The sequence below is a fragment of the Leptonotus elevatus genome, chromosome 16 (assembly GCF_054856555.1).
Source record: "Leptonotus elevatus isolate MCC_2025b chromosome 16, RoL_Lele_1.0, whole genome shotgun sequence".
Taxonomy (NCBI): Eukaryota; Metazoa; Chordata; class Actinopteri; order Syngnathiformes; family Syngnathidae; genus Leptonotus; species Leptonotus elevatus.
Genome location: NC_141254.1, coordinates 7,268,432 through 7,291,546, shown reverse-complemented (window position 1 = coordinate 7,291,546; position 23,115 = coordinate 7,268,432). Strand labels below are relative to the sequence as shown.

At 40.3% G+C, this 23,115-nt stretch overlaps 1 protein-coding gene and 1 long non-coding RNA gene across 2 annotated transcripts in view; one reads left to right on the top strand and one right to left on the bottom strand.

The window, feature by feature from the left end:
- LOC147160535 (uncharacterized) overlaps window positions 1-11,001 on the bottom strand; it is a 32,355-nt gene extending 21,354 nt beyond the window's left edge. The window contains exon 1 of the long non-coding RNA XR_015090405.1: window positions 10,874-11,001. This is a non-coding gene — a long non-coding RNA (uncharacterized LOC147160535). The remainder of the gene's footprint in view (window positions 1-10,873) is intronic.
- A 4,399-nt stretch (window positions 11,002-15,400) lies between these two features.
- The window catches only part of galnt10 (UDP-N-acetyl-alpha-D-galactosamine:polypeptide N-acetylgalactosaminyltransferase 10 (GalNAc-T10)), a 46,848-nt gene continuing 39,133 nt past the window's right edge, over window positions 15,401-23,115 (top strand). Inside the window, exon 1 of the mRNA XM_086098660.1 lies at window positions 15,401-15,762. Within this exon, the coding sequence (XP_085954786.1) occupies window positions 15,595-15,762 (168 nt within the window). The 5' untranslated portion in view covers window positions 15,401-15,594. The remainder of the gene's footprint in view (window positions 15,763-23,115) is intronic.

The window sequence follows — 23,115 nt, the reverse complement described above, 5'->3', positions numbered from 1 at the left end:
CACAAATTAGTTATCTTGTTACAAAATTTAATTTTGTCACAAAACTTTTTTTTCTCTCCACAAAATGCAATATTACGTTCCAGAGTGCAGTAATTTTGCCACAGAAATTTAATATGCTGTCACAATATTTGATATTAAACTACAAAATGCCATATTTTTATCCCAAAAATTCAATATTTTGAGTACGTCATCTTAAAAAAAGCGTATTGACAAAATATCTAATATTTTGTCCAACCACAAAATGCTTTGTCATCATAAATATGTTATTTTGCCATAAATATGCAATTCCTCCTACAAATTAAAAAATTGTGCCCCAAAATGCAAGATTGAACATTTTGTCACAAAACAGTATTTCCATGCAAATTTGTCTCACCTTACAACAGGTTGCCACAAAGAAAAGAAAAATCTTGCAACCAATTGAAACAGTCAGTCAGGAAAATGCCTGATATTGCAATTGTGTTTGGTATCGGTGAGGCGGGGGAGCCGCTATTTCCCAGGAGGTGGCTGGCTGCAAGCCAGACGGCACCATCCATTAGTTTTCATTTAATGAGATCCGACTAATTCATGCGCGTAAAGAGCGAAAATGGCAGTCAAAGGCAACCTTAGAAGTGCTCGGACCGCGTGCCACCAGCAATTGGAGCGATTAAAACGCTTAAAGCCATCAAAGCTGGGCAGAAAAAGTCTCGTTTTTAATAACATGACATGTTCATTTACTAATTTGGGTTGGAGAGTTTAAATGGACACTTCAAAGTGTACACTAGTTTACGCTTATTTGTCCTCACACTTTAGTAGCCATACGACAAGTACTACAACTCAGAATGTATCTTTGTCATCCAACAAAAAAAGTGCATCTGTAAATTCTGTTATATTTCCATATAAAAAGCAAGATTTTTTTTTATATACATCCAAGAGGTTAAATTACTATGCATGCATCTAATGGAAATGTGGTGTTGAAATTTAATATTTTATCCCCCCCCATTTAAAAAAAATTCTGTCACAAAACTGTCATATTATGTCAAATTGTTACTGTCCTAGCTACATCTAACAGCAATATTTTGCCAAGAAAAAAAGCCATGTATTGCCACAAAATGCAATATTGTTTTACATAATTTAAATATTTTTGCAAAAACCTATATTTTGCCCAAAATGTACTAATGTGCCGCAAAAATACAGTACATTGCAACAAAATGGGAATATATTGGGCCACAAAATATAATATTTTGCAGTAATCAATATTTGATCACAAAATGCATTATTTTACCCAAAGAAATAGTGTCGTCAGAAATACTTTGTCAATAAATGCAATAGTTTGCCACAAAAATATAACTTTTTGTAGCAAACTATATAAAATATAGTGCGAAAAAAATTTCCCCCCCCCCAAAAAATGTCTAAATTGTTGTCACAGAAAAGGCACTAATGTAAGATTTTGTCTAAAAAATCCAACATTCTTTGTCAAAAAAATGCAATAGTTTGGAACTAAATAATGAACTTTCTCAAACAAATGCAACATTTTGCCACAAAATGCATGTATCACATTTTGTATTTGTAGCGCCCTCTGCTGTCGGCTGAAAGTGACAACGTACCTTCGGGCTCGCATTGCAAACCTCACGTGACCAAACCCAGAAAAGAAAAGAGGTGAGTCGCAATTGGCAGTCCTCTGAGATGGATGAAAATGGATGGATTCATCGGATTCCACAAACGCAAAGATTCCAATAATATTGCGCACATGTCGTACATTGAGACTTCTTTGGGTCACACAACAAAACGGCAAGTACAGTGTGGGTCCCAAAAAAAAAAGTGGCTTGTGAATGATTTGCAGGATAAATGCATAACAGCAAAAGGTTAAATGGCCTCCGTTTGCGCTTCAAATGAGAAAAGGGCTCCCTCCCGCGGCGGCATCTGATGGGAAAAGTTGGGCGCTCCCGGCAGCCGTTTCTAGGGTCACAATTTGCCATTTAATTAGCGAGCACAATAGCGGGCGGCGGACATCGAGCGTGCACGTCCAGCGCCTGGCCGCCGTCATCCATCAGGAAAATACGCCAGCGCTTATTTGCTGTCCATCCATAATCATCTTTCTGCAGACAAAACCATAAATCGTCTGCTTTTTTCGCTCGCCTCATCCCGCTCCTGCGGCGAGGCAAAGGTTGCCCTGCTGCATCCAAAGCAGATAGAAAAAATCTACACACCCTGTTTGAATGTCAGTGTTGTTATGTAAAATAAATAACACTCTGAATCATTTCAAAACTTTTTCTATGACCTGTACAATTCAATTGAGAACAGAATTGAGTGAGGATATAAAAATAACTGAGATTATGTGGTTGCACAAGTGTGCACACCCTCTCATAATGGGATTGACGGGGTTCATAATGAACCAATCACATTCAAATTTAGTCAATCCATTTAAAGTGCCTCTTACGCCAAATAAAGTTAAGACTGTTCTAGTAGGCTTTTTCTGATATTCAAAATAGATACATTAGTTTTCTCCTAGTGATATGACTTTTTAAAACTGCTACTTTTTACTACAAAAACATACGAAATAGACTTTCGTATAGACTGCATTTTATCATGAAATTGTATGACTATTTATTTTAAAAATAAACATTCTCTATTTTTTTTAAGAAAAATATTTTAATACAACTTTTTGTGTGGACATTTTTTTTTTATTATCAATTTTGATACTTTTTTTCTCTGAATATTAGTTTTTTTTCTTAAATATATATATTTTTTTCATATTCAACTTTTTGTTGGTAAAATATTTACTACTCTTCTTAAAAATGTAAATTTAAATTGTGATTTAAAAGGGCAAACCAGGGAAATGGTTAACAACATTTAACATCGAATTTGATGGGCAAGCGTGACAAGTTTGACGCCGTGTCTTAGAAGTTTACGTTCTTTTGCTTCTTCTTTTTCCTCAAAGTTGAAGCGCTTTATCAATAATTAGATCTTTTATCTGGAGCACCCCCCCCCCCCCCCAAAAAAATCCTCCCAAGCTAATCTCTTTTCCATATCGTGTCTTTTAGTTTCTGTATGTTTTGGCTGATACTGCCAGGCGATTACTTTTAATCAGATGTAGCTGGCAGGCTGACTCATTTGCATTCACCTCTGCCACTGACTCCCCCCGCCCTCCCCCACCCCCAACCACACGCACCCCTTTCCTGCCTCGTCCACTACTTCTCCATGGTGGGATGCAGATTCATAACGCTCCTGCTCTTTATCGGCAGAAATAAGAGGGAGCGCCATTAGCGGGACAAACAGCGATCAGAACCGTCACGCTTGAGTTGTTCAGTGGAAATCATCTACTTGTGACCATTTCAAACGCAATTTGTCCCCAATTATGGGAAATGGGTGGGGGGGGGGGGGGCACTTCTGATTCTCAAACTGTTAGTTTCCTAAAAGGAAGACAAGCTATTGATGTTGCACTTTTTTTAATAATAAAGGAAGACAAGTGATTGATGTTTTACCTTCACCTGTTATTACCTTCCTAAAGAAGGCAAGACATTTATGATGCACTTTACGAAAAAGAAGACAATACAGAAAACTGTATTTAAAAAAAATACAGTTTTAATGTTATAACTTCCTGAAAAGAAGAAATTAGCGATATTGCACTAAAAAAAAGAAGACAAATGATGACTCTTGCACATTCTAAAATGATAGATTGATGCTCTACTTTCCTAAAATAGACAACATGATTTATGTTGCAATTTCTTAAAAAGAAGTCAAACTATTGATGTTGCGCTTTGCTAAAAAGAAAAGATTTAAGATGTGATTTGCTATTAAACATGTCATGTGTATTTTATTATATATAGTGGACCTCTGCTATTCATAGGGGAAAGAGACCGTAGGCGAAAATATATATAATTATATAATTATAATTATAATCATGTAAAATGCGTATAATTGACGCACATTATAAATACTTTTTTTTTTAACCCAATAGATACTTGAATAAGCAAGAATAAACCACCAATAAGCCAAATCCACTCAATTTGATTGCTTGTTCTTTTATTCTTGTTTCTTTTTAATGCTTGCTTGTCTATGCTTCCCAAAGCATCTGCGTGGATGTATTAGCTAAGAACATCCATCATAAATGAGAGCTAATCGTTGCGTATGAAAATAATAAGCTCTCTCCTTACGGCCGTGAGAAGGGGCTTGGGTGCCACTAATGGACGTCGGAGCCGGACCCGGGCTATCCGCAAATGGCCACCGCTGTCCTCATTAGCATTCATCTCGGGGCGGCGAGGAGACGTAGAAGCTAATCAAAGACGAGTGACTGGGCAGATTGCAGGCCCGACGAGTCGGGCAAATGAGCCGATAACGAACCCTTCCTCGGCTGAGCCGGAAGCGGCCGGGGGCCATCTCGCATGCAGCTGTTGGTAAAAACCAACGCGGATGTCATTCCCGCCGATTCTTTTACTTGATGTGGAGTGACGCGACTGGATTTAAAATTACGTGTTTCCAACTACATGCACGAAACAAGTCAAAAACATTTGGAATATGATTGGGACGCTGAGGATTTCAAATAGCTACGATTCCATTGCAGATATCCGTAATTCATTCTAGCACATATCTGCAACTGAATTGTAGATGTCTGGAATGACAAACCCCATGCACATGAATGGCAAAATTGACATAATTTGTCCTTGGTAGAAAAATGACATTGCAGATATCTGAAATGCTAAATGTGGATCGTGAGAATGTAGTTAGGAGTGTCTCACATGTTCTTTTCTTGTGTCGGTGTTCAACATGTCAAGCCTTCTTAAGGTTTAAACATGGCAAGCCACATTTAACAGCGAGACTGGATATATGCTGGTTTCGGGGAAACAGAAAAATAACCCATTTCAGCCTCGGCAGAGGTAAAACTGCTTTTAAGCTAGGAAGTGAACTGCCGTCATTTGCGCTAAAAGGTCAGCCAGCCTTTGCTTCGATGCGTCCATCATCCAGATTGTATGTTCTTATCAATCAGTCAGGTCCAAGTGTAAAGTGCATTGACGACACGAGAGTGAAGGAGGAGGCATTTAATGTGTCTGAGTTGGTCAAAACAAAAGCGTCTATTCGGCTAACCGAGATGTGAAGATGTCAAACCTTGACATTTCCACAATACCAGGGAAGATTGAAAATAATTTGCCTCTGATGCCTTTTTCACCGATCGACACTAAATTGAATGGATGTGTCTATCATAAAAGGACACATGATAAAGTCTCATGGGCATATGCCTGAATTTGGGGGAATTCCAAGGCCCATACTATGAAAAATTTAAAAAAAAGTTAGCCCCCGACACTAGTTTCACCAACTGACACAAAATTGGGCGGACATGTCTATCCTAACAGGACACAAAAAAGTCTGAAGTAACCATGCCGAACATTTGAGAGAAAGTCGGTCATTTTGGGTTGAATCAGCCATTTAGAAAATTCTCCCAAATGAGTTCCATTCCTTTTTCAATAGCCAAAACAATTACCAATGTACTTATACATGTACATGAAGAGTTTTCAACTCTTGACATTTCTCAATGTTTACAACTTGGAAATATTCAATTTGGCCAAATGATGCCAATTGAGCGCTCCAGTGAAAGACTCAAGGCTGACCGAAATTATTGTCAGCCTGTTCCCAAAACAGATTTTTGACTCTTTCCCCCGGAGCCTCTGTTATATCTCCCTCACCCCCTCATTCTCCTGTGCTTCATGTTCCTGATTAGGAACCAACGAGGTCGTCTCCATGGCAATGAGACGATGTCTTTTGTTTTGTATTCTGTGTTACAGTGTGTGTTGGGAGGTGGCGGGCGCCTTTGTGGACGTGTGTGCCTACTCTTGGCTCTTGCGCCCAGTATCCCGCTACCCCACTTTCACATGCGCAAGTAGTCGAATCGCTGTTTTTTGTGTATACTACTTTTTTGTTGTTTTGTTTTTTCAAACCCATACTGTGCTCCTCTCTTTTGGGTGAACCGTCAGCCTTCCCGTTGTGTCTCTCTTTGTTGGTCATTGTTTTTTATATCTCTTGTTGTTGTAACTGTACTTTACATCAATTGGCCTTGACCTGAGTGTGTTGTTATGCTTATTGTGACATGTTGTCATACTTACATATTTAACGGGATACATTATTCAGTATGCTCGCACCTGAGTGCTGCCTTCGTTAGCCGCACGCTAAACACTCAACCCCATGCGGCATGGGATGTTTTTTTTAGTCCAGAAAAGGGGACGCTCTCATTAGGCGTTATTAAGCATTCATTGTTTCTCATCATGCCTTTTTCCCCCAGCCTGAACCCGTCAGGCTAAAAGTGGAGGTCCATTATCCCTCATTATCATCTCACGCCAGCAGCGCTTATTGTTGCCGGCGTCCGCACATTTAATCTGTCGTGGACACGGACAATGGGAATAAAACACAATGGCTCAACGGGAAGGGATTGCAAACGGGCTATAAGAGTGTATGTGCGAGATACAGCATGCGTGTGTGGAGAAATGTTGTTCTTACTGGACGCCGTTTGTTGCACAAAGAGAAAACAAAGGGGCGTCGGAATTAACATTTGCCGCAAACAAAGATGAAGTTCCAGCCAGGAATGAGAGGATAGAAGATGCTGCTACAATACGGACCGCTGTCACTATATTGAAGAGAGGTTACGTAGAGCAAACATGCGGTAAACGATGCAGTTACTGCCACGCTTACAGCAGGCGGCTCACTGCTCAAGGTTATTTTGCCTGCTCCAGTTAACTTTGAGCAATTGTATGTTTTTTATCCCGTGTTGGCTCAAGGTTTAGCGTACAAGGTCTTACGACTAACACGGCAGCTGCTGTCAGTTGACATGGAGCCATCTCATCACGGCACGCATCCCCAAGTTGAAAGACATTTTTAGGAACTGTAAACAATTGTATGTTTGTGATCACGAGTTAGCTAGGTCTTGCAGCGAATAATGCAGTTGGTGTAGTGCTCCCATTAGCATTAGCGCTGACAACAAAGCTAGCCATTGTATGGTTATTTGAAATTCCTCACGGGGAAAAAATGTGAAACCAGCATTTCTGATGTATTTCAGGTTGGCGTATTTGAGCGAAAATGCGGCAGTTTTTGCAAACAGTTTATATCATAACAACAGGACACATGATAAAGTCTCTAGGACCTTGCCTTCAAAATTTGACAAAAAGTCGGCCATATTGTCGGCAAATTGGTGGGAGCTAAAACCCTAAAAGTGTAGCTCCATTCATTTTCCATAGACAAAACAATTACCAACAAGTTTTATGTGTACATGAAGACTTTTTGTAAAAAATAAAATAAAAACAAACACACTTGTTTGTCCCCCACCCTGAAGACCGTGGGGAAACATTCGCAAGACTTAAGATGATTTAAACGTCGCTTTTTGAACTCGTCGTGTGTGCATGTGCGCGGCAGTCGATGATTAATGCATGATCCCCTTTCATGCACTTCCCCTCTTTCCTCAATGTGAAGCATCGCATTAATATGTGAGTGTTTATATGTTTATGCTCCCTCCGCGTCTTCTCACGGCCTTGAAATATGCTGGCGGAAAGAAGAAAAAAAAGATCAATCCAATATCGGTAACGCTTACTGTGAGCGTACATCATCTGTTAGCAGGACATATGAAACCAAGCATTCCGTCAGTATTGGTCTCAAGGCAGAAATATCCTTTTCAATTTTTCATGCTTCTATCAAGCGGGAATATTAATTAGATTGAAAGCTGACTTTGCTAGCTTTGACTTCTAACTAGTGTCATTCTCTTAATCGGATCAAATCTCTAGGACAATTTTGACTGAAGTGCCAACGGGAATGTGCCAAGATCACGCTACAATGGCTGCTTCAAACCAAAATGGCAGACTTCCTGGGTCTGTCCAAGCAGAGGTTTTAGATACTTTTTTTGGGGGGACAAAAGGAGTCCCTACCAATTTTCTGCTTAAGGGGATGTATTTTCCAAACATTCTGCTACCAACATGAAATGGTTCATGAGACTTTTTTTGTGTGACGACTCGTGATCGACATTCTTACTAAATTTCATGTTGCTACGTAACACTGACTTCAGAGGCTGAATTTTCAAATGACAGGTAGGCGCGACTGTCCTGGCAATGGCCACAATTACACAATAATGACCAAAATGACTGACTTCATGTGTTTCTCCATTAATGGCTTCTTGAAAATTGTTTTTATGCAGCCATATCTACCAATTTTCATGTTGCTAAGTGAGACTGGCTTCTGGGACTGTGTTTTCAGAGAATAACAAGGAGCTGCTAATGTGGAAATGGCAAAAAAAAAAAAATGGCCACTTTGAACCACAATGGCAGACTTCCTGTGTGTTTTTCAGTGTAGCCTCCTGGGATTTAATTGGGCGCGTTTTCATGATAGACATATCTTTCATATCACATTTCGTAAAAATGCCTTCGAGAGCTGACGTTTCCAAAATTACAGGGGACTCTGCCAATTTGGCAATAGCCAAACTTCAAGGCATCCCCACCTTCTAACTAAAATGGCCGACTTCCTTTGTCTTTTTGGGCGTGCCTTTTTGAGACTTTTTGTGGCTCAACTCATTATAGACATATCTACTACATTTCCTATCTCTTATTGAAACTGTCTCCGGGGGCTGTATTGTTGTTGTTTTTTTAATCGCATGTATCACTACCAACGTTATAATCGTTAAGCTTCAAACCAAAATGTGCGACTCCGTGTGTGAGACATTTTTGTGGCTGTACGCGTTACTGACCTTTCTATAAAATGTCTTGTTGCTAAATGAAACTGTCCAAATCTGCACCTCATCCATAACCATCACCTGCAGTAAAAACAGCAATGACACGCCTCACTGCTAATACCAGCACACGCTTACTGTAGTGCACTTTCTTTATGGCACATCTCACACTTGGGAGGGATAAAAATCTATGAAGTGAAATGAGGATGGACGAGGAAGGTGAGAGTCACGGCTGCGCTAATCGACCCTGGCGGCAATCTATCGATCGCCATGGCAACACCGGGTGACGGAGAGATAAGGAACCATCACTCTGCCGTCCCTCCACTTCACCTGACACCTTGCCGCACTCCTCAGTCAGCAGAGGTGTTCAGTCACAAGCAATAGATGGGCACCGGTGGCGTCATCAGGACTGAAATTACTCAAAACTGTTGAGATGAGCAATGGTGCACCTGGAGGTGGCAGAATTTCAACAGTATTTAGTACGAGAGACTAGCAGGCCTACTAGAGATGTTGAAGAACTCACGCTGAACTGGAATGTTGAGGAATTAGTTTAATTTACAATGGCAGGTGTGAAGTCAGAATGGTTTGAATCATTGTGTTGTGAAAACGTGGAACGTTATTGTCAAATGTGGAGCCTAGTTAACTACTGTACCTTCTTACCAACCTTGAACTCCCTATTCTACGTACCTAAACCAACCTCTACTTACCGACAAACCGATCAAAGACCAATTTACTGTACCTACCTACTTTCTTACCAACCACGTCTGACCTGCCTACCTACCAAGTTACCAACCTCTGCCTGCCTACCTACCTCAGACAAAACCTACCTGCGTGCCTAACTAACTACCTTTCTACCTACCTACCACCCTACCAATTCACATATCTACTTCGAGTAGACTAACCTCAACCTACGTACCTACATCAACACGTACCTATCTCCATTCCTACCAAATGACTGGCCTACCTACTACATAGCCACAGAAGAGATCAACCACCAGCTACCTACAGTACCTACTAACCAACAAACCGACCAAGACCAGCCTCAACCTCACCTAACTAGCTACCTTCTTAACTCATTCACTCCCAGCCATTTCCACTGAAGCAACCCCCTTCACTCCCGGCTGTCTTACTGGATTTTGACTGATTTTGTATGACCCACAGGATATTGTGTTCTATTGCTATAAAACATGAAACCTACCAAAGGAAAGATTAGAGTCTCTCAGTCTCTCTAAAATCTCTCTCTCTTTCATCAGGAATTAGCCTTAGAATATAGCTAGGTTTCATAATTATTCACAAATCTGTTGAAAACACTGGCAAAAAGAGCTTTGTGAAACATGGCCCTGGCTCTTATACTCTGCTGCCACCTGCTGGCCGTTTTTGTAATAACTACCATTGCTTTAAGCGACCTATTCAGGTCAGAGGCTGCATCAAAGCCTTCTGCATGCTCTAGCATAAAAAAAAACATAAAAAAAAAATTTGAAATAGGTTTTTGGGACCATGGCACTTATTTAAAATAGGGGTGTCACGATTAAGCGCCAATTTCTTATCTGTTCTAAATGTACAATAAAATGTACAGTATAATTTTTTTCCTAAGTTTGCATACTCTTATTAACATAAAACTGTGAAAAAAAAGAAACTAATAGAAATATGGCTGCATCTTTTAGTCATTGATACAGTCATTTCATAATAATTAATAAATTGAGTTAAAATTCAAAAGATGTACTTTACTGTCAAACACGAGTGTGATATTGATTTGTATTGAGGCCATTTTTCTGCCACGAGATGGCATTATTGTAAGACATTGGTGACAGCTTATTGCATTTTAATTTTCATATTAAGAGCTATGTAATCTTTAACATGAAGTAACGTGTGAAATTCTGCACATTTTCAAATTGTAAAATACAACTTGACCCCAGTCTACACAAACATATGCATTATTATTCCATTTATTACTGCTAAAGTTTGACGTGGACATGTCTGCTGCGTTGCGACTGGAATTCCCTTAGTACAGTCTTTTCATGTCATTAACCGCGTGTTAAAAAACAATTAGTAGCGTTAAGGAACTTAAAATTAACTCAAAATTAACACACAAATTTTGGCCCCCCTAATTTAAAATAAAAAGTTTTTATACGTTTTTGGGAGCAAATGAGTTAATTTACGTGCCTAGACCAACCTCCCTCTACCAACCAACCTACCTACCTCATTCATTAGCATCAGGGATTAACCATGGATCGGTCGGTCGCGCCACTGTCGGGATCCAAATAAGACACATGTTTTTGAATCGCTCTCACGCCGAGCTCCTCTTCCATCAGCCAGTTTGCCGTTTGGTGTGCATCTGTGTTTATGGGAACATAATGGGCGGGTGAACACCGGGTAGAGCATCTGTGAGGCTGCGTAATGAAGATACACGCACACTCACACACGTATGAAACGTCCTACCAAGAACAAGCCTTAAGGGGCGGGCTACGTGAGGAGCGAGATAAAATGGCGAGCAGATGTCGAAGACTGTAAACGTCGCCCGAGATGCCCAATCTAGGTCAGCAATGTAATCCAATGATACTTCCATTATCATTTTATGAGAAGATTTCGGACAAAAATGCCCTTGGGTCATTATTAGACTGCGAGTAAGTTAGTGAGTGTGTGTCCTCGTGGCAAGGGCGCACAATGTTACGTGGCGCGGGATTGACGATCTCACCATCATAAAGCCTTTAACGCTGTCATACTGTTTGCCGTAAATGTATTTTTCATAGGATAGTGATAACAATGTTAAAAAGGTCAAACGTCAACATTTTTGTTATTTCTTCTTTTTTCTCACAGTATAACAACTTTGTGAGGTCATAACTTTTCTAAATTTTTCTCATCGCATTACAACTTTTATTTTTTTCAGCTCTATTTTAGCAATGTAAAAAAAATTGTTGGCACATTATGACTTATTTCTTGTAACTTTACAACTTTTTTCTTGTTTTGACCTTTTTCTCGCAACATTACAATTTTCTCGTAAGATTATGATTGTTGTTCCAATTTTTTTTCATTACAACTTTTTGCTTGTAACATTACAATGTTTTTTTTTTCTCGTAAAGTTAACATTTTTACATGTTATGACTTCTCACATTATTATTTTTTTCTTGTCACAACTATTTTTTGGGAACGTTCCAATCTTTTCCCATTACAAGTTTTTTCTTGCAACATTACTTATTCCTTGTAATGCAAAACATTTCTATTATCCTGACTTTTTTTTGTAACATTGCAACGTTTTTCTCGAATTTTTTTTTCCGCATTTTTTTTCTCACAGCATTGCAACTTGTTATTGTTTTCTTATATTTTTCACACATTACGACTTTTTTTTCCCATAACGTTAAAAAAAATGCGATATCGTTTTGATTTTTTTTCTTGTGAAATTCGAAATGTACTCCCCCGGCCGGCTTGATCAATACAGCATAGTCAAAGGCCTATCCTTGTGATTCCTTTGCATTAAGAAAAGTTATTTATTTGTGATTCATGGCACTAATCTGTTCCTGATTAGGATGGCTCACGCTCTGTCGCCGCGACCTGCCGTCTACCAGGCTGAGTTGTGACAATTCAATCTGTTCCGCGTCTTCCAGCATGAATTATAGATGAACCCACAGCCCCCCACCCCACCCCCCACCCCCGAAAGACTGAGAATGAGGTGGGGGATTTATGTTGATCGAGGAGCCCTTCACTTTATAACTCGTGTCACCGGGTTTGAGGCGTGGAATCGTAAAAAACAACAACAAAAAATAAATAAATAAAGGTGATTTGCCAGGGGGCGAGTCGCCTGGTGGGCCTGCTCTCGTGATTGACGGCTTAGCGTGGAAAGCCATTAGCTGCCGTGTGTAATCAACAGTCAATTCATGGTGCAACTGGTTCAACTAAACAATAGGGCACCATTAGAGGGTAGAATTTTCACATGAATTAGTATTATGCTAATGCTTATTCACATTCAACCTTTGGCTTGCACAAAAAAAATGACAGGCAAAAGCAATTCAATAATTTTGTAGAGCAACAAAAAATTGCATTACCACATGTTATATTTTTGTTATATAAAAAGATTATCTATCATAGATAGAGGTTGGGGTGGAACCCTGAAGGAGAAAAAAACGTGTCCAGTGGGCCTGCTTGCGATTGGCAGCTAAGCACAGGAAGCCATTAGTCGCATCCATGAAGCGCCCTGTGATCAACATTTAGTAAGCATCAGTCCACTCCAACACACAATGTCAGGTAAGTAAAGCTTATCGATTGGTGGAAAGGTATCTTCATGTATAATCTGCCCCAGTGCATCGAAGAAACATCTGCAGAGCTGCTGATTAATGGAAATCAAAATAACAACAAAAAATGCTTTAAACACAAAGTAATGTATTATGAAATACTGTACATGGTGGATGTAATTTCAGAAGTGGCAGATGAGAGCTAAAAAGATCATTTTTACAAGTGGCATGATGTCACAGAAAATATTACTGTTATGTAAACGAAACATTTCAGTGATGAAATCTCAAAAGATTTGAACAAACAGCAGTTATTTTTCTTTTTTCATAAAGAAAGAGAAACTCAAGTTTGTAATATGCATTACTGCCACCTACAGGACTGGAGTAGAACAGTCTCTACTTCATATATCCAAGATCCCACTTAGAGAATGTTCCAGTTTGTTATGGAACTTTGTTTAATTAATTCAGAAAAAACAAAAACAAACAACGACATCTTGCTTGAGTTACCAAACACTGCAACATTCAAGTTGGTATTATAATTCGTATTGCTATCCTATAGTGTTGTGCATTATTATTATCACCAAACACCACCACCCGAAATTGTTCAATCGCTAATTTAACACGCTAAGTACTAAATTTTAATTTACTACGCTGTTTTTGATTAAAGGACGCCCACATCAGAGTCTGTTCACATTCTGACCCACCGACCACACAGCAGACTGATGTGGACAATTCTCCTCTTAGACCTAAAAGATTTTTACACGGGGAACATTGTAATCTCTCCTCCTTGTTCGGCACTTTACAACTCATTTCATGCTCGGACGGAAAACCGGGGAAACAAGAGACGGGGCGGAGAAAAATGACAACGGCGAGCAAAGCAGAATGAAATCTCTAAGAGTACAGACACGCACAGGGAGAATATGAATGAAGCAGATCCCAGTTGCTTGGTTGTCGGAGACGCAGCTCCAAAGTGCTTGCCATTGATTTGCCGTTCCTTCCATTTCAAACACGGCAGTGTATTCGTCTATGCTCACTGGCACAATCTATTGGCCACCAACCGTGCTGTAATTCTTCACTCTTTTACCTTTCCACATTTTGTTTGCAATGCGACTTGCATTGATTTTTGTGTTTTTTGCTGTTCCATGTTTTTTTCCTCCCCACTTGCCTAGCATCCACTTGTTGCATTTGTTAACTAAACTAAAATTGGCAGTGGCTTACACATGGATTCATTTAAAACAATATATAGCATCATATAGTTGCATTATAATACAGTATTATGAAATCACAATATTTTTGTATTTGATTATCAACCCTTGATTTTGAATATACTGTACTTGTATATTTAAAATCGAATTATATTTTATTAGAATATTGTCTAATCTAAATAGTTTTTCTTTCATTATAAACCCTTTGAACTTTACTCATAAATGAAGAGTCAAATTCATTTGTTTCCACCCTAACCAAAGTCAATTATCAGAATGCATTGAAAGAGAACTTTGCACAGCACCATTAAATTGTTATAGCATTATTATCCCATCATGTTTTACAATATTATTTAAAAAAAATAAAAAATGTAAATAAATTGTAGTTAATGATTTGGGTGCCATTCAACAGAATTTTCCGCTTGGATTCATTTAAAAAATATATAACATATTAGGGGTGTGAATTGCCCAGTACCTGGCGATTCAATTCGTATCACGATTCATACGTCACGATTTGATTTGATACCGATTAATCCCGATACAAATCTATACATTGATTATTGTGATTTTGTTTTTAACTCAAATTTGGAAAATACTAATCAGTAAACATGTACACTGTAAGATTTGTATGAAAATTTACTTATTTATCTGAAAATTCAGGCATATAACTGAGCCACTGCATTTAGCAAACAGGTTGCAGTCAGTTTCATGTTTGAACAGCACTAAAATAAAATATTAAGGCTTAATGTTCCATTAATATAACATTCTTCCATGCTTAATGTGTGAATCCTAACCGTAAATCAGACGTTTTGTTGAATATTCCAATAAAAAAAAAGATTTTTAAAAATCGATTCGGCCGCATATCGAATCGATTCGAGAATTGTGCGCTGTAATATCGCGGTGTATTGCCGAATCGATTTTTTAAACACCCCTATAACATATAATATTCAACATCGTAATTATAGTTCATTATTATATCATGTCAGAAACCATTCTTTGTTACAAATAACTTCAATGAGATTTGCTTGCTTATGTATTTTTATTAAATTAAGGCCCACGGGCCATGGGGTTAGGTTGCCAACCCTATCTTTAAACTTTTATGTTCAAAGTGTATGTGAACGCAACAGATGATGCGACCCCCCCCCCCCCAAACTTATCTTTTAGTAGTCATTATTTTATATTATTTATATTTACAACAATGTTTTCACACGCCAATGTTGATTTAAAATAAATTAAATAATTAGTTAAAACATAACCCCCCCTTCCCGCCTCCCCCTTCTTCACAGGCTTGGCTTCTTCCCGCCCTCTAGCGGCAGACAGCCGGCGCCCATTCGGCGTCACAGCTTCGGGCTGACGGGCTCCTTCCGTCCCGCTGTCAGAGTGGAACTTCCCTCCAGTCGGATAAACCCGAAACGAACGTGGACTCCTGGGGGAGGCTCTCCTTGGTTCCCCCACCGCCGCTTCCTCCTACGCTTCTTTTTCCCCTCTCGGAGAGATGAGGCGGAGGGAGAAAAGGCTGCTGCAGTTCGCCGGGCTTCTCGTAGCGGCTTTCGTCTTCCTCCCCAACGTCGGCTTGTGGTCGTTGTACCGGGACCGGGTGTTGGACAACCCGCCAGACGTGGCGTTGGCAGCGGACGTACCGGGCGTCGGACCGCAGCTTCAGGTGAGGCGGAAGCAGTGCGGCCATGGCGTCGTCGTAACGCGGATGTATGTCGGTAAATAAACCAGCGCAAGTGTCTCCGGAGGACTTCCAGTGTTAGTTTTGGCCGGAAGTCGTGATTTTCGCTAATGTTTACACACGTACTAGCGTGTGTGAGCGAAGTGATTGTAGCGACGTTGGCCTTTCTTTTTTTTTTTTAAATAGCCGTGTCAGCGTGGTCGGAGAGCGGCCCAAGCGACCAGGATGTATCCGGGGGCCACGTAGCCACCGCGGAGCAAGTAAAGTTGACACAACGCGGACTTCAGGAAGTTGCTGGTGGTGCGTTCATAGGTTGACAGTTCATCACGGTATTGCCTCTGGTGTTAGCTTAGCATGACGCTTTTGGCACCACTACCCCAACATTTCATCCCTCTCACATGAGGACCCTCACATAATGGGGGTGCTCGTTGTCATGGCGACCCCACTTGGCCAAACTCTAGCGTTACTACAAATGCTCTTCAACAATAGCGGGATTTGTCCTACAGGCCCTGAATAATCTTTATGCAAAAGTGAAATGTCTATACTGTACTTCAGTACTTATTGTATACAGTACCAGGTACGTTTCTGTATACTGTAGCAGTTAAGTTGCGCTAAACGTTTTTCTGCACAGTTAATCATAGATTTATGGTGGGTGGGTCTGGGGTGTATCCCAATAAGTGGGTTAACTGTGCATAAAACAAATGTTTGCATAGGGAAACATGTCAGTCTTTAGGTTAAAATTAATCCTCCCATGCACCCCTCTAAAATGAACCCTGGGGAGCTGACACCAACAATAGAAGTTCCTCTTATTCAAATGGACCAAAATCGGCTGAATAGAGGCTTTCATTGAATGTGTGTGTGTGTGAGTGAGTTTTGTGGAGCAGCAGTGTTGCATAAAGGCCTGACTGTGATGATTGTTGGCTTTGTGAGTGAGTCCTTCATAAGAAAATGTTGATTAGCTGTTATTCCAGTGTGAAATATCTTTCCTTTGAATGGGAGGTTGAAGCTAATTGGCTGAGTTTGTGAGTCGTCGCATTCTCGTTCGTCGTGCGTCGCCTCCGGAGTTGACTTGTCTGAATTTTGATATCTCGCCTGACAATCGACGTAATGAATGGGATTACCGGCGCAGAGAGCCTGTTACGTATTAGCAAACAGCGCGATAACAGCTGTCGAGCTTCAAAGTCATTTAATAAATTAGTGATTGGGAAGATACAGTTCGTACACAAACACTTCTTCTATAAGCGCTGACTCTCTATTCATCTGTTCGATTTGAGTTGTTCAGTCAATAACTTAAAGGAACTAGTACTGTAATGATGTTCCCGTATGCAACGATGATCTGACTGGAATTGCCTTGCCTGTTACGAGAATTCAAACAGAATGTTCTCAGAAGGAAGTTACTGTTTGTCAGCAAAAATGCAGACAGACTGGAAGAGTCACTGAAGGGCTTAGAAGTAAATGTCTTGGAAAAACACCTGTTGTAATTTTGCTGTTCGAGAAAAGCAAGATGTACAAAAAGTACTGATGTGCATTCAAAAGTTGAACGAAGATTCAAATGAAGTTATATACATCCGGAAATTTCACTTGTTAATTATTTGATCAGGTTTAGGTTTTAAGTTGACTATTCTGGAAATGTTCAAAGTTGGAAACTTTACATGGGATTTATTTTACTGGTAACCCATGGCACAGTCCGTGTCTTGGTTTTTGGGCCATGGCTCTACACATGTTTGATTTTGTGCATAAAAGAGAATAACTTTTTACTGTCTGAAAATTATTTCTTGTGGGTAGGTGTGTTCAGAAGCACTCTCGAGACATTTTTTTTGTTTCGCCGGCGTTCCACACCAGGGATTTGAATGAAGCCAGCGCTTCGACAAATGTTCATCTCTCATTCCTATCCTCCACCTGTGCTTGTGATTGGCATTTTGATGCCGGATTCAGTTATAACTGTGAGTGGGTGGACGTGCAACAGACACACACGTGTGTCAATGTAAAGTCACGTGAATTGCAAAACTGAAAAAACGCAGTCCATAAGGGCGTATTATCAGAAATTTATGAGAATAAACCAGGAATTTACAAAATTGAATGTTGGCTCTTATGGAGAATTTAAATATAGTTGGGAAAATATATTTCAGCATTATTGGGATAAAACCAACAAAACCTTTACATTAAATTACCCTCAATTTTCCGTTAATTCCCGTAGATGCAATTGAAAAGGTTCCAATTTGGATGTTTTCCAAAGTGGAAATTTACTGACTTTACCCAGAAATTTGTTTAAAATGTTCCACCCCTTTGCAACTCTTGCAACTCTGATTCTGGTTTTTGGGGGTCTGGGTGGTTGCTAGACTGCCGGTGGGTTGTCCATAGCCGTGTGCGATCGGGTCATCGCCCAGTCGGGGGAAGATAAAGTGCGCTCTTGAAAGGGAAGTTGGCAAAGATTCACGGCCCCGTCACGGGTAAATGAGAATCATGCGGGTTGCCTGTACACTGGAGGCTCCATTTACGAGCCGTGCGTTGTTGGCAGCATTGCTGCACATTCATCACTGCGGGGACCTTGTGTGTTTCTCCTGGACAACCGTGGTGGTCAGTTTTCCCGCTGCCCTCAGTCTCCTCTTGGATAAAATGAATCTCCTTCTTGTAGTGTCGTTTTCCAAAAGATGTTTTCAATGTCGCCATGTAACATCGGCTCCTTTTGTACAGCAATATCCTTTCATTTCATTTTACTTGACATTGTCACACAATGCATCATATTGCGCCCTCGTTTTGCCCTTCTCGTGATTTATAGCGGGGAATATTTTCCAGCCCCCGACATTGTAAGTGGGCGATCTCTATAGAAAACAAGTTTGAACCCAATGTGTCAGACCGCGATGCCCTTTGTGCGTACGTCTGTCAGGGCTTGAGCGCTCCAGATTTTCTTTTCTTGGCTCTCCAACAGCAGTCACAACGTTTGACCTGTGAGCTGCCTTGTTTCCTTTCTCTTGGAATTCCGATATGCCACGACAAAGGTGAATTTTAAAGTAACTCGTTGGTTTGTATTCTGCACTGCTGCAGAGACGGGGACATATTTCCCGATACAATTGTGCCCAACACAACAAGTTGAAACGTTTATTGTGGAGTTTGCCTTTGAGATGAGTCATCTCATTTTAGAGGAGGTCCAACGCACAAATGCGGGAACATAACATAACACAAAGACGACACATGAAACATCTCTCCTTACACTCACCCAACACTTCCTAACCAATCACATACTGTACAGAAGTTAAACTACACAATATACGTCAATTCAAATAGAACTGTAAGCGTAGGTCATACAGGTGACGCAGGATTCTGGTTAAGGTAAGCCATTTTAAACTAAAAAGAAAAACTACTAGAGCGGACGTATGACAAAAACCTGCAAAATAGCGAAATTATGATTAAAAATAAAAACCTTGCGAAAGGGTGAAGCCGCAACAACCAAACCGCAAAGTAGCAAGGGACCACTGTACCGTAAAACACCCTAAGAAAACTTTGCTTAAAGGTCTGCGCAGAGGCACGAAAGATGAACTGCGATTCAGCAAGATTCACTGTCTTCAAAACAAGTGACAATAAAACCTGAGTGAATTTTCTCCACCAGGCGGGGCGGACGTCGGCAATTAAATGAATCACATCAGCTCCTGGTTTTTAATCCTGTGAGGTGAAGAGCAATTAGAGAAAAGTCTCAGAGAAGGATTTAAACTATTAAGCACGGATTATGGTAGTCGTTGTGAGAGTTGGTTTTTCACATCACAGAGTTTATGGCTTGAATGTCGCAAGTGAATGAAGTTGGAAATGGAGCAGAAACGACGGCTTATCAATTTAAAAAATAAAGATTTTTTTTTTAATCTGTGACAGCTGGTGAACCAATAAAAAAAGAACTTCTAGCCATTCTGAGTCCCAACCTGATATTATACCTTTTTCAAAATGCAAGAGGCACGTCTGCCTCACACTTTTTGAGGTTCAGGCAGGGTTTGAAGCTGGTCCTGCCTTGTGCAAATGAGACACTGATCACCCCGTCCCCTACTTCTGCTAGGCCAATGCCAAGTTCAGATGTTATTGCGACTTGTTCTCAAGACGAAAAACGAGCCCCCATAAAGACATTCCGAGTGCATTTTCCCAAGTGGTGGCAGCACTTCATCACCAAGCCTCTGAGTTACACTTGTCAAAAAGACTTCTACAGACTAGTAGATCTTGCCTTCTACAACCCCCCCCCCCCCTCTTAGGAAAGGGTTTAATTATATTTGTAGTAACAAATCTAAATGTTTCGGGGGGGAGCAAGTGAAGTGTACGCAAATAGGCAGCATAGAGCCCTGCGGGTTAAGTTTGGGAACCCATTACTCTTTTGTAGTAATTCCAAGCCACACGACTTAACTCCTGTGGTTTTAATGCCAGTGCTTGCTTCGTGTGCACACAGTCTGCAGTGCTCCTGTTTTGAGATAAAGAAACCTAATTAAATTCCTGCTGGTTATCTAAAAAACACTCATGGACTATAAATACTCTGCGACATGTGTTTTCAGATTTCCGCGTCTCTTTGTGAATAACACAAACGAAAATAAATCAACATCGTCGCTCTGTGACCTTTTCCGTTAATTTCTTTTATTAAATTTTTTTATCGGTCTCACAAGCTGACGGCATCAGCCGATGCTAATTAAAACGCCAAATTAATTGAAGTGACAGAAGTAATCGAATGCGCTACTGGAGCTTTAAAGACTCTTTTGCACTGGCCAACTTTCACGCGGCTGTGTGTGTAAGGTACCAATGCAGGATGGCGGTTTTCAAATAGTGCTTATGGTGCTTCTGACGTAGACTGTGAAGTTTAACACTTTAATACCTGAAACTCACATTCATATTTTGTAATCGTTTAATGCAAAAAGTTTAAAAATGTATATAAATGATCAAATAAATTTATGGTCACCGCTTTGCGGATTTACAGTATGTTTCTAATATTGTTTTCTCCTTTTGTCATTTAAGCAAAATAATAAATGCTGGTATAGTAGACTGCACAGTTGTCGTTCTACAAGTTGGAGCATCCGTAATTCAAGGTACAACTGTACTTGTACTTCATTATGTCCAACCACTGGGTATTGGGCATCTGTGCTCTGCCTTGGCTGGAAGCCCAGGTGCATAGATTGCAACTTGAATGTGTTAAGCCTCTACAACCCAGTGAGACGAAGAGCTTGAAAGTCATTTGCAAAGACAACTGAAGCTGCTTGCTGCAGACTTGTGTCAGCATGAGAGTGTCAGGTTGCTGCTGCTGCTGCTGGTGGTGGTCCTGATAAAACACCTCAGGAGGGAAAGGCAAGCGCGAGCAGGTAAAAGAGGTGTTTGTTCACAGGCTGACCTTGTTGGAGAGCGTTTCTTTCCCCCGGGTCCTGGCGCGCACAAGGCGGACGTTGACTCGCCGCCGGCGGATTGAGCGTGTGCAGAAGCTGCTCAGTATGCCGGTCAGGCTCGTTGCGTTTGCGCTTTGGCACAGACCAGTCAAACGAGCGACAGGTGCAGCAAAGCAGGGGAGCCTGCGAGAAGTGAGGCTTTTAATTACAGCAGAACATGCTGCTTGTTTATTTGTTTCTCAACTTTTAATGTTAAGATGATTAAGATAATCGCCGATTGCTAATTTAAGGCCTGCTCACAGTGCTTAGCCTCTGGAAGAAATCGCTTGCACTAGGGGGTGTAAATCGCTCCAATCAAGACAATTCGAAACACATCTCGATACATGCGGTGCGATCCCATACAAGGACGGTTCGATTTTAAAATGGAACGGTTCAGTAGGATTACGATTCAATTCGATTCGGTGCAACGATTATTTGATTACTTGACAACTTGACAACTAGTCAACTGCCAAATTAATTTATAATTATTTTGATACTCCATTAATCGTTTTAATGTCTTGTTCAATTAAAAATGATCTAAATCTCATAATTTGCACATTTGCAATCATCTGCTTTTATTTTGGAAAACAACAACCAACATGTTACAGACCTGGGGTCCGATGCCAGTCTTTTAAAATGCTTTTTTAATATAGTTACGTTTTGGAGCAGAAACCGACACAATATTCCCGTTTTCATCCCGACTCAGGTCTCAACAGAACGGCTTGTTTGCTAATACTCGCTAGCAGTAGCATGCCGCGCCGGCAGATATAATCAATGCGTCATTGGCTTAAAGCGATGTTGTGAATGAACGGTAACCAATCACGTGAGTCACTGGCCGCATCGAGGATTGTGAGATTACTGTATGCAAATTGCATATGGCCATGTTTTGTTCCCCCCTCCTCGTCATTGTCGACGTGGCGAACGGGGAGCGCGCACCCTGATTGTACCAGGAACATAAAATCGTTTTATAACGTTTTGACCGAGCCATCGGGCGGTTCAAGCTATTTTTAGACAGATTCATTAAGCCATGTACCAGCGCACTCGCATCGTTCAAATCAAAACCGTATTTCCGGTTCAAACCGTTTTTTGTTACATCCCTAGCTTGCGCCTGTGAGGACTCTGAGACAAATGAATTTTTCATTTTATAGCGATTCTATGTATGATTCACTATCCCTGGATGAGCAGCTTTTTCTCCCCTTGCGCCTCTTGTGCCATGACCTGAAGAAGATTGAGAATTCTAGCGTGTGAACTGAGTATTCATCTTCTTACATGTGTCAAAATATGATCACGGATAGTGCAATATGGCAAAGTTTTTGTCTTCAAAAGGAGTTTTTAGTAATTTACCTGGTAAGTAAGAAAAAGCAGACCAACTTTACAAAGTACAGTAGGTGATCAAAAGTTAACATACACTTGTAAAGACCATAATGTCATGGCTCTCCTGAGCTTCCAGTTATTTCTATGACTCTGATTTTTCCCTGAGTAATTGGAACAGATACTTTCTTGTCACAAAAAAGATTCAAGAATTTTTGTTATTTTATGACTTTATTCGGGGTTAACAGAAAAAGTGACCAAATCTGCTGGGTCAAAAATATACATACAGCAATGCTAATATTTGGTTACATATCTCTTGGCCATTTTCACTTCAATTAGGCGCTTTTGGTAGCCATCCACAAGCTTCTGGTAAGCTTCTGGTTGAATCTTTGACCACTCCTTTTGACAGAATTGGTGCAGTTCAGTTAAATTTGTTGGCTTGCTGACAGGGATTTTTTTTTTTTTTTTTTTTGCATTGTCCAGATTTTCTCAATGGGGTTTAATAAGTCAGGACTTTGGAAAGGCCATTCTAAAAACTTAATTCTAGCTTGATTTAGCCATTCTATTACCACTTTTGATGTGTGTTTGGGTCATTGTGCTGTTGGAACACCCAACAGTGCCCAAAACCCAAACTTTGATGTGATGA